At 38.4% G+C, this 11,885-nt stretch overlaps 1 protein-coding gene across 1 annotated transcript in view; it reads right to left on the bottom strand.

Moving 5' to 3' along the window:
* Positions 1–1,462: 1,462 nt before the first annotated feature.
* The window catches only part of LOC106872633 (outer dynein arm-docking complex subunit 2), a 133,563-nt gene continuing 123,140 nt past the window's right edge, over positions 1,463–11,885 (bottom strand). Inside the window, exons 11-14 of the mRNA XM_014919693.2 lie at positions 6,774–6,884; positions 6,372–6,587; positions 3,536–3,717; positions 1,463–1,607 (exon numbers count right to left, since the gene is read on the bottom strand). Coding sequence (XP_014775179.2) covers positions 1,478–1,607; positions 3,536–3,717; positions 6,372–6,587; positions 6,774–6,884 — 639 coding nt within the window. The 3' untranslated portion in view covers positions 1,463–1,477. The remainder of the gene's footprint in view (positions 1,608–3,535; positions 3,718–6,371; positions 6,588–6,773; positions 6,885–11,885) is intronic.

Here is an 11,885-nt window from a genome sequence, read left to right as displayed (position 1 = left end):
TTATTGCTGCAGTATTCCCTTAAAAGTGGAGGCAAGCGGCTTTGTGGTTAGGGTGTCAGCACCATGATCATAAGATTGTGGTTTCGATTCCCAGACTGGGTGTTGTGTGTGTTCGTTGAATGAAAACACCTAAAGCTCCACAAGGCTCTGGCAAGGGGTGGCAGTGACCCCTGTTGTACTCTTTTGCCCCAACTTTCTCTTATTTTTTCTTCCTGTTCCTTGAATAAAGCTGCAATGGACTGGCATCCTGTCCAGCTGGGGGGGGGGGAACACATACGCCATAGAAACCAGGAAACTGGGTCCATGAGCCTGGCTAGGCTTTAAAAGGGCGCAAAAACAAATTCCCTTAAAAACCTCCTTCTCACCATCACCACCATGTTCCACCCTTCACACTTTTACGAAAGCATCCACTCTCTTATCCCCTCTCATGACTCACTCTCTGTGTCCTCTCTTCTGCTTACCTTCTTGTACCTTGAAAATTTGCTCTAGTACCCCCATCATGACTTTTCTTTTATCTTCAACCATATCTCTCCTCTGTTGCAAGACACCTACGCTTGTCCCTCTACCATACTTTAGTCTTCTGACACCCACCTGGAATAAAGCTACCCACTTCCAACTTCCAACTTCCCTGCCCAATGGAACATGCTGTCATAGGCTGGATGGTTTGATAGGATCTGTTTAGTAACTCGCAGGGGCAACTGGTCACATACGCAAACATTTAAATGTGTGAGTGTGTATCATGATCATCATTTAATATCTATGTTCAATGCTGGCTCGAGTTGGATGGTTTAACAGGATCCAACTGGTCCAAGGACTACATTGTTCTCCAATCTCTGCTTTGGCATGGTTTCTACAGCTGGATGCTCTTCATAATACCAATCACTCCATGGTATGTACTGGGGAATTTTTTGTGCCAAGGACATGCGTAAGCTTATGACTGCTGAGGACATGCATAAGCTTGCAAGGAATGAAGCTAGTATGCTCTGCTGTATGTGCATATATGACAGAGAAAAGTTGCACCAGGCTCCAGTCTGTTTAGACTTAGTTTCTACTGCTGGATGCTCTTTCTAATGCCAACAACTCTACAAAGTGCATATTTTATGTGTCACTGGCACAGGTGCCGTTTACCTACCACTGGCATGGGTGCCTTTTATGTGTCAGCAACACTGGCCATGACCATCATTTCACTTAGCTTGACATGTCTTCTCAAGCACAACAAATTGCCAAAATTCTTGACCCCTTGTCATCTTCTCTGTGAGACTCAACAACTGAAGAGCATATTTCACCACCTCATCCCAAGTCTTCCTGGGTCTACCTCTTCCACAGGTTCCCTCCACAATTAGAAACCAGTACTTCTTTACACAGCTGTTCTCACCCATATGCATCACAATATAAAAAAAAATTATAAAAAACACCAGACAAACAAAACAGTAATTTAACTGATATAAAAGATGAGCAAGGATTGGATTAAGCGAGATTAAAGGATTCTTACCTTAGCATTTTCTATACAAGGACAAATGGCCCAAGCAGCGCTTGAGATGACTTCAGGGTTTTGATTTTTTAGCAGTGACCATAGCAACCTGACACCATCCAGCTGTTCAATGATTCTGAAAGTTGAAACAGTAAGACATCTTAACACTTTAGCATTTAAACTGGCCATATTAGGCCTAAATATTCCACGTTTTACATTCAAACTGACCAGATTCAGCCTCTCGCACTTATCATACAATGTCCTTCTAAAACTATTCTCATATTGAAATCTAGAAGTTGTGAGATAATTCATGATTAACTCAAACCATTTTGAATAAAGAAGCATTACATTTACAGAAAATATATATATATATATAAGGGTGTTGAAAAGTTTCTGACTTTGGGTAAAAGAAAATACAGGAGGATCAGGTAATTATGATTTTATTCAATGTATTACATATTCCCCTCTCAGATTTGCACATTTATTGCAGTAGTCTCTCAGTTTTTCTGAGCTTTGTAAAAGCACTCAAAAGGCTGGACCTTCAGCCAGGCATTTTATGACATCCTTAAAACCAGGAACTTTTCTGCACTCACTCATATATCTATACTATAAATTGCAGTGTTCTTGATTGCTTGATTGATTGATTGCTTGATTGAGTGTCGGAAGATTCACTCGAGAACGGTGCAGTGGAATCGCGTGAAATTCAGCACAGAGTGGCAGCATGGTCTGCTCATGTTCAGGAGATTTTTATTGCCCTCCAACTCCCATGGTTACCGAGATAATCGATTATTACTTTTTAAGATAGCAATATCCCATTCAAAGTGGGGAGGGGCGATTTTGTTGCCTTTCCCATGCGCAAAATTTTACGAAAAACCAGCACAATAAAGATTATTTTTTCCCAAGTAATGTGGCTGGGTTTGTTTTTCGAAAATTTTAATCAGAGGCACAGAAAAAAAATAATTTCAATTTTTTTGTGCATTAAAAAAAAAAGCTATAGCTTACGCTCTTTCTAATTGCTATGTTTTTTTTAACTTCAGTTACAAATGTCTTCAAACGTCGACATTCAAACAGCTTTTCCATATTGAGACAAACGGACTCTGCACAATTGTATCCATCCGGGAACGCGTTTTCAATAATTGAAATTCACAATTCTAATCAGTGTACATGAACGTCCAACCTATGATTGATCTTGAACAGTTTCGATTAACATTCTTGTGTCGCCAATACAACAACCGCACTACCATATATTTTTCTTTTAAGGCGAGGTTATACCACAAATAAGGTTCCGTGAAGTTAGTTTTACAATATCGACCCAAAAAATCCTTAGCATCGTATTGTTTTTGGGTTGTTCTTAATTTTTTTTTGTTTTTGGAATTTTTGTTTTTTTTAATTTTTAGTTCTTTTTATTATTCAAAATATACATAGGAAATAGCCTTTAACCAAATCCACCACACTGCCCGAGTGAAACCGCTAGTATATATATATATATATATATATATATTCAATCCAAACATAAACAAGCAAGAAAAAACAGAGGCAGCTACCAGTATTCCATAGAGAAAAGAAAAATTTAAGGGAACTAAGAGAATCTGGAATGAACAACAAAGGAACCAAATATGTTAGGAGGAACAAAATAGTTAAGAATATACACCTAGGTGCAAGGGTGGCTGTGTGGTAAGAAGCTTGCTTCCCAACCACATGGTTCCAGGTTCAGTCTCACTGCATAGTACCTTGGGCAAGTGTCTTCCACTATAGCCTCAAGCCAACCAAAGCCTTGTGAGTGGATTTGGCAGACGGAAACTGAAAGAAGCTCATTGTTTATATGTTTGTGTCTGTGTTTGTTCCTCATTACTGCTTGACATCCAGTGTTGGTGTGTTTACATCCTCATAGCTTAGTGGTTCAGCAAAAGTAACTAATAAAATAAGTACCAGGCTTTAAAAAACAAAAGCACTGGGATCAATTCATTCGACTAAAAAAATTCTTTAAAGGAATGCCCCAGCATGACCATAATCTAATGACTGAAACAAGTAAAAGATAAAACATAAAATATAAAAGACAGATACCTCATACTTTCTATCTCCTCAGCACACTGTCCGACTGCTCTTGTAACATTAATTAGCAACGCTTGGTTAGTTCCAGTGAGCAGGTTGACCAGTTGGGTTATACCACCTGCCTTCCTAATGGTTTGACGGTTTGGTGGGTCCCTAGCAAGCTCCCCTAGGGCTCCGACAACATTTACCAACACCTTCAGAAAGGAATAATTGTAAAGGTTTATGTAGACAAAGGTTGGGAATTGTAAATTTTGGAAAAAAATCTTGGTGGATGGTCAGATGGATGGATAGATGGATGGATGGATGGATGGATGGATGGGTGGTGGGATGACTGGATGAATGGATGGATGGCTGGTCAGATGGTTGGATGACTGGGTGGATGGATGGATGGTCAGTTGGTTAGATGGGTAGATGGATGGATGAATGGATGGATGGCTGGTCAGATGGTTGGATGACTGGGTGGATGGATGGATGGTTGGATGGAGAGTCAGATGGTTAGATGGGTAGATGGATGGATGGTTTTATGAATGGATGGATGGATGGTCAGTTGGTTAGATGGGTAGATGGATGGATGAATGGATGGATGGATGGTCAGATGGATGGTCAGATGGTTAGATGGCTGTACTCTTCACATATTTCTCAGGCAGAATCAGTGTGACACAGAGTGTAACAAGGCTGTTCCAATGAAATTATTGGTGCAATCTTTCCTATGGGCTTCTTGACAGTTTCTGTCTTTCCTATGGGCTTCTCGACAGTTTCTGACTCATGTGGCATGAGCCCACTAGAAGATAAAGAAAATCGCACTTGGCCAAGGTTAAAGTGGAAACACCTGGCTTAGTGGTTAGGGTGTTGGATTCCTGGCCATAAGAATGTGGTTTCAATTCCTGAATTGGTCGATGTATTGTGTTCTTGAGCAAAACACTTCATTTTATGTTGCTCCAGTCCACTCAGCTGGCAAAAATGAATATTTTTGCGATGGACTGGCCTCCCATCCAGTGGGGAGCATATATGCCTGAGAATCTAGGAAACTGGCCCTATGTGTCGCTATGACACGAGGAGCTTTATCCTTTTTTTTTTGTTTTTTTTTTTATCCAAAGTTACAGCTTGCCACCCTCATAATAATTACTTCTTAAAGTACAAGGCCACCAATTTTAAAGGACTAAGGTTCGTTGATCACATCAACCTCAGTATTTGACTGGTACTTTATTGTACAGATCTTAGAGAAATAAAAGGTGAAGTTGCCTTCAGAGAAATTTGAACTCAGAATGTAAAGAGCTTGAGCAAATACTACAAAATATTTTTTCCAGTGCTCTAATGATACTGCCAGCTCACGCTTGTTAAATATATTACTTTATTAACTTTCCAACAAACAATAACGACCAGCCATGGGAGATGAGGAATGTTGGAGGGTGGTATTGAAGCTAACAACCATTCAACAAGGCTGCATTTCAAAAAACTTCTTTTTTATTCTACCAAACCATCATCATCATCATCGTTTAACATCCGCTTTCCTTACTGGCATGGGTTGGACGATTTGACTGAGGACTGGCGAACCAGATGGCTGCACCAGGCTCCAATCTGTTCTGGCAGAGTTTCTACAGCTGAATGCTCTTCCTAACGCCAACCACTCCGAGAGTGTAGTGCGTGCTTTTTACATGTCACCAGCACAAGGGCCAGTCAAGCGGTACTGGCAACGGCCACGCTCAAAATGGTGTTTTTTACATGCCACCTGCACGGGAGCCAGTCCAGCTGCAACGACCTCGCTCGAATGATTTTCTAATGTGTCACCTGCACAGGAGCCAGTCCAGTGGCACTGGCAACGACCTCGCTAGAATTGTTTTATAAAATATACTCAACCCTTTTGTTACCATATTTCTATTGAAATACAGTCTGTCTTTGTTTCAATCAAATTTGAAAATAATGAAAGACTTAGTGAAATAAGCTGGTGCTAGAACATAAATTAACATGGAATTTGAAGGAAGGCTTTAATTTAGATTATTTTGAAACAGGAAATTTGCATCAGAGAATCAGTGTAGGTCTCCGATGGGTTGTTATCAATAAGTTTAACTCTTTCATTACCCTATTTTTGTTAAAATACACTACTTCAGTTTCAATTAATTTGGAAAATAATGATGATTTTAGTGAAATAAATTTGTCATTATCAACCCTTTTGTCGCCATATTTCTGTTGAAATAAATTACTTTTGCTGCACTTAATTTTGAAAATAGAGAATTTTGTAAAATAAGTTTGTCATTATTAAGCTGGTGTTTAGAACATAAAGCTACATGAAATTTTGATGGAAAGTGTAATTTAGATAATTTTCGAAACAATAAGTTTTTTTTCATAGAAACAAGAGTTAATCGCAGAAACTAATGAATGGTAGAAAAAACAAAACAAAACAAAACAACAAAAACCATTTCAGAATGCCTCCAACTTCTACCATAACTTTTTACTTTTTATTTTATTTTTAAAAATTTCTTTGAATTTTTATGCTTTAAGCATAATTTATAATTACTCTAAGCAATTAATTTCAACTGTAGATAAAGAAATACAAACAGAATGTTTCTAAAATTTGAATTAGTTGAAAAAAAAAAAAATGGTTTAAATAGAATTGAAAATCAACTGCAATGTTTTCCAGTAAGATGATAATGATGATGATGATGATTATATAAAAATGATAATGATAATGTCGGTTGTATCAAAATGATAATGGTGATGGTGGTGATGATGGTGGTAGTGATGATGATGATGATGATGTTGATGGTGGCAATGATGATGATGCTGATGTTGAATACATAGAAATAACAATGATGAGGATGTGAATAGCAATATGCAATACCAAAGTTACCTTCTCTGGTTGGTTGCTCAACAAGGCCACAAGCTGTTCTATGGCCTTCAGGTCACGGAACTGAACCAAGTTTTCCCGACTAATGGAACATTTCCAAATTGCACCAGTGGCTGCAGCCAGCAACTCCTTGTTGTTACCTGATGACAATATGGCCACCAAAGGGGGAAGGCCCCCGTATTCTCGAACTAATTCACGGCTATCTTTATCCTCTGCACACTACAAGAGAAAAATCAGATGTAGAAGTGATTTGCAAAGTAACTCATTTTTGATTATTAAAAACAATTCCTTTGGCATATATATACAGGGTGAACCTGAAACCATTGGGTGGGAAGCAAACTTCTTAACCACACAGCCTTGTCTACACACCTTAATCTATATACCTGGTAATTGAAAGAAACTTACCTTAAATATTGCTAAGGCACAGTAGGTCTTCAGTTCCTCATTCTGACTCTTCAGATTCTTCACAAGATCTTCGATCATTCCTTCTGAATGGATCGCTGCTCTGTAACTTGGCTAGAAAAAAGCAGAAAGACAGAAACATCTTATGTTGGAATTTAAACTGAGTATGCGTAGATGATAGAAACAGGAGGAGTGAGAGTTAGATGGAATACAACCATACATTTGACTGGAGTACAGTCATATGATTAAGTTATACGTTTGACTGAGTAAAGCCATCAAGACTTATAGAGCTATACATTAAACTGGAGTATAGTCATACAACAGACTGAGTACAACCATGCATTAGACTGAGCATAGCCATACACCATATTTTAGACTGGAGTGTAGTTACACACTTGACTGAGTAAAGCCACCCACTCGAATGGGGTACAGCCATATGCTAGACTGGAGTAATCATATACTTGACTGAGTAGAGTCATACATTAGATTAGTGTGCAGTTATACACCAGACTGAGTACAGCCATACGCCAGACTGGAGTATGGTCATACACTGCTGTGATTCTTAATCTTCTGTAGTTTAGCCCCCACCTCTCAGACTGACATTTTGTTTTTCAAAACAATAAACAATAAAAATCCCAGTGGGTCATTTTAATTAAGCAGGCACCAATTCTGTACAGTGGGTTTTTAAAATCCTTTTTATTGTGATATTCTCCTTAATCCAATCTAACTTTTATTTCTAACACTTAAATACAAAGAAACAGAAAAAAAAAGAGAGATAAAAAAGAGGAAAAAAACAAAAACAAAAAGAAAGGTGGGGTAAAGTAGCAGAAGATCGAAGAGGGAGGGAGCTATGGGCCACATACCCCAGAACAAGTAGGGTGCTCAGCTGTGTCCTGTGGTAATGACCATGATGGCATTGCTGCAGAGAATGTCCAGTGACACATACTGCAATAACCACTCCACCTCATTTCTCTCATGAGCTACTGCTATCCCTATTTTGTGCAAGAAATTGGTAGTACAGGGGTCCTAAAACACCCGACATTTCGATGGTGACTAACACAAACTGATAGCAGCCAGCCAGGCCCCTGAAATTATTGACTTTCTTTCCTCCATGTTATGGGTGGCAACACCCAGGTTTGCAGCTGATTTGGAGAAAAGTTATTGTGGAAAATATCTCTCCTAGAATTTGAACTCCTGACTTGACTTTCACCACCGCCGCCGCCACCGCCGCCACCACCGCCGCCGCCGCCGCCGCCACCGCCACTGCCACCACCACCACTACTACAACTACTGCAACCACCATCACAAACACCACTGCCACCAACACCACCACAACCACAACCACTACACTTTCTCCCTGTCCCTAACACCACTGTCACAAGCACAATGAACCCACTACCGCCACCACCACCACCATCACAAATATCATTGCCACCAGCACCAGTGTCAACACCACCGTCATTTCAAAGACCACAGTCACCAGCTCCAGTACCTCCACCACCACTGTGACCCCCACCACTAGCCCACCTCCTAACATATATAGTCATTGCTTACTCAACATTGATTCCTGACTTGAGCCATTGAACAGGATTTGAGAACAAGTTTTCCCCCTGGAAAGGTTGCTAGACCATCGTAGGTAGGTGTTCCAGTAGAACAAGTGACGGTGAACTGTCAAGGCAGTGAAGGACAAAGGATTGTTAGAGCATAAAATTACAAAACCTTGACATATTGCCATAGTAAACCTATATTAGAGGGACTGGGTGATTATTATCTCTTGTTAATTAAAATATTTGATTTAATTACAATTAGTGATGAAACATATTCCAAACTATGTGACAACAACAATAGTGACAATAACAAAAGAATAATAATTAACTAAAGAAAATTATGAAACCGAAACAAAAATTTTCTGTAGCTTGCTTGACTTCTCATACAAGACAGTCAAGTATCTCTCTCTCTCTCTCACCTGTTTCTCTCTCCTTCTGTGTGCATGTGTGTGTGTGTGTGTGTGTTTAGTTTTTGTATTTGATTTGCAAGACTTTTGATCTGAACCTGTGTGTTGAAACAGATTTTGTTATATCTTCCGAAGATGCAGCAATATATATATATATATATACATATATGTATGTATGTATAAGAAAAAGAGGGTTTGAATATGCAGAGGTCTTTTAAAGATGTTTATTGACTTAATCATGATTTTCGATGAACTTAAAAAAATAATTATGAACTTCTTTTACTACCTATTTTGAACACACACACACACACATATATATATAAACAATTACATATAGGGTTATAGCAGCAGACACTTGTCCAATGTGCCCCACAGTGTGATTGAACCCCAAACTGTACAATTTCAAGGTAAATTTCTTAACCATACAGCCATGCCTGTAACAATAACAACAAGGCTAAGAAGAATTTCTTTTCTTTGATATGCATTATTGTCCAGTAAATTTCACAACCTATTTACACCTTCATTCTCTACGCTCAGTCGCATGTGACAGAAACACATTTACCCCTCAGTAGTGCATTTGTTTATTTTGCTGGCACACATAACTCACCCATGCATCATGCTTTCTATGGATCCTTTCCCAGAACATTTAGCCTCAATCTTTATTTATCTTTTTCTTTAAACCACAGCAAATATTTGTCTTTATTATCTTTGAATGTCTTTTAATATTTCTTTTTGAAAATTTTTTTGTTTGTGGCTCTTCTCAATAGCAAAGCATAAAAGGTTTGGATCTGTGAAAACTGGTTATGTTAAAATCAATTCAAAGATATTTAGCACAGCAAACAGCTACGTTTCTCTTGAGTGCACAACAGAAAGGTGTGTCTAAGTGAGTATTCAATTTACTAGACACAACAGCCAAATCTCAAAATCAATCTTTTTATTCTTAAAACTGAAGGACATATTGGATAATAATCAGCGTTGACTGAGCTGACCAATGACCAAATATATCCCAGCAGTGACCCACCCATTTTTATTGTTATTCAAACATCGTATACCTAGGAATACATTATTGCTTAACGCAATTTGGTCAAGATTGTAACATCTTTGATCATAGATCTGGAGGATCAATTCTGACTCATGGTTTAACAATCACAACAACTACAACAACAATAATACTAGTATGAGACAACATATGAATCTCTTTGTGATTGCAACACCTGCTAGAAACAGCTGCTGATTTTCACTGAAGCCACTCAAAAGTTTAAAAAAAACAAACTCAAAAAGCATAACCGAAGGATAGTGGATAATGTTAGGTTTAAACGAGAAGATATATGAACAGAGATATTACATCCATGACTGTCTCATCTTAATTTAGACACATGTCTACATAACCCCAGAATTTAGTCTTTGGTACTCTACAGAATGAAAAAGTTGGGTGCAGCAGGCTGGATGTTGATAATTTGGAATGGCTGAGTGGACTTTCAGCTTATTGAGGTGACAGTACTTTTTGGCACTGGAGGCAACCACACACACACACATTCACAACAAGAGAGAGAGAGAGGGATGGAGGAGAAGATTAAAACAACTAATGCCAAATAAGTCAGTGTTGAATCTGTGGCCCCAAAACAACACATACTCAATACACTATGTCTGAATAAGATGTAGGATGGTCCAGACTGGAAGGCCTTTGATCATGGGTTGGCTATATCAGTGCTGACCTGGGGCTAGACAATAACAACAACAGAAGCAGTACTAGCTTGAGTCAACAAAGCTGATTATTTATGATTACTTAATCTGTTTGAAATAACAGCCAAATCTCAGAGTTCCAGGATCAGGCACCTAACTGGTTCAGCCAATTTACTATCTTGGAGATACCTTTAACAAATAAAAAAAAATAAGATATAAAATGGACTAGTACCTATTTGATTGTAGGTTTGTTTGATCAGGGCTGAGACGATGTCAAACAAAAAAAACAAAAACTGAGCAATAACAACAACACTTATGTTTCTGATAGTAGACAGACAATTTGTCGACAGACAGTTGGCCAACAGACAACTTACAGACAGGACAATTGTATGGCATGGTGCAGAGTCCTGTTGCCAGACATAGGGTGTTCCAGTAGTCACTCTCTTGGCCCAGGGCGGCACAGCCTCCTCCAGGTACTTGATGTAGGCCTCCGTGTTGAGTTTGAGGCTGTGTGGGAATTGTCTGTCGGTGAATTGTCTGTTGGCGAATTGTCTGCACACAGTTTCTGATGTGCCTGTAAGAAAAGCTAACTTCTATATGGTCATTGGACTTGCAAGACATAGCTCACGTAAAATCATTGAAGCATCCGAGAGGAAGGCCAAACTAAACTAAACTAAAGTGTTCAGAGTCAGAATCCAATTAGGACTAATTAACACAGATTCCAATGAGTGAAATCAGTGCACTTTAGAAAAATTTTGTTATTTCAACCAATGGAAAAGAAGCTTACAAATCCATACACTAAAAGAAGTGACTTATTTCCCCTTTACTTTGTCTGCATACACTGAACCATGTAGAAGCTTCTTTCACCCTTTTTCAATTTTACACAAATGATAGTCTGAATAGATTCCAGTGATATAAACAATAGTGAAAGGTTTTGCTATTGAACAGTGCAAGATGTCTGTTAAACATTGGTTTTCTCAAGAATTATGAATTCATTTCAATAATTTTTATCTCTTTCTATCTCTGTTCTCACATTAATGATCTTTACTTAAGAGGATTGTGCACACACACACACACAAATTATATATATCATCATCGTTTCAATGTCTACTTTACCATTCTAGCATGGATTGGACAAGTTTTTACTGAGGTGGATTTTTTTTATGGCTGGATGCCTTTCCTATCACCAAGCCTCACCTGGATTTAAGTAAAGTAATATTTCTCCATGACCAGACACATTTTCATGGAAAATTGGAAACGAAAGACTCCATACATGAGGCAGTGACACTCATTTACAACTATTATACAAAGGAGACAGTAACAAGAAACATACACACACGCACATACTTACATACACACTCACACACATACACACACATATATATATATATATATATACATATATCCTATCCTAATGTACACGTTTTTAATATAATACATGTAAATTTATAACTTCATCATACCATATATATTTACCC

This window comes from Octopus bimaculoides, chromosome 1 (assembly GCF_001194135.2).
Source record: "Octopus bimaculoides isolate UCB-OBI-ISO-001 chromosome 1, ASM119413v2, whole genome shotgun sequence".
Lineage (NCBI taxonomy): Eukaryota > Metazoa > Mollusca > Cephalopoda > Octopoda > Octopodidae > Octopus > Octopus bimaculoides.
The sequence above is the reverse complement of the archived record's forward strand: the minus strand, read 5'-3'. Positions and strand labels throughout refer to the sequence as shown.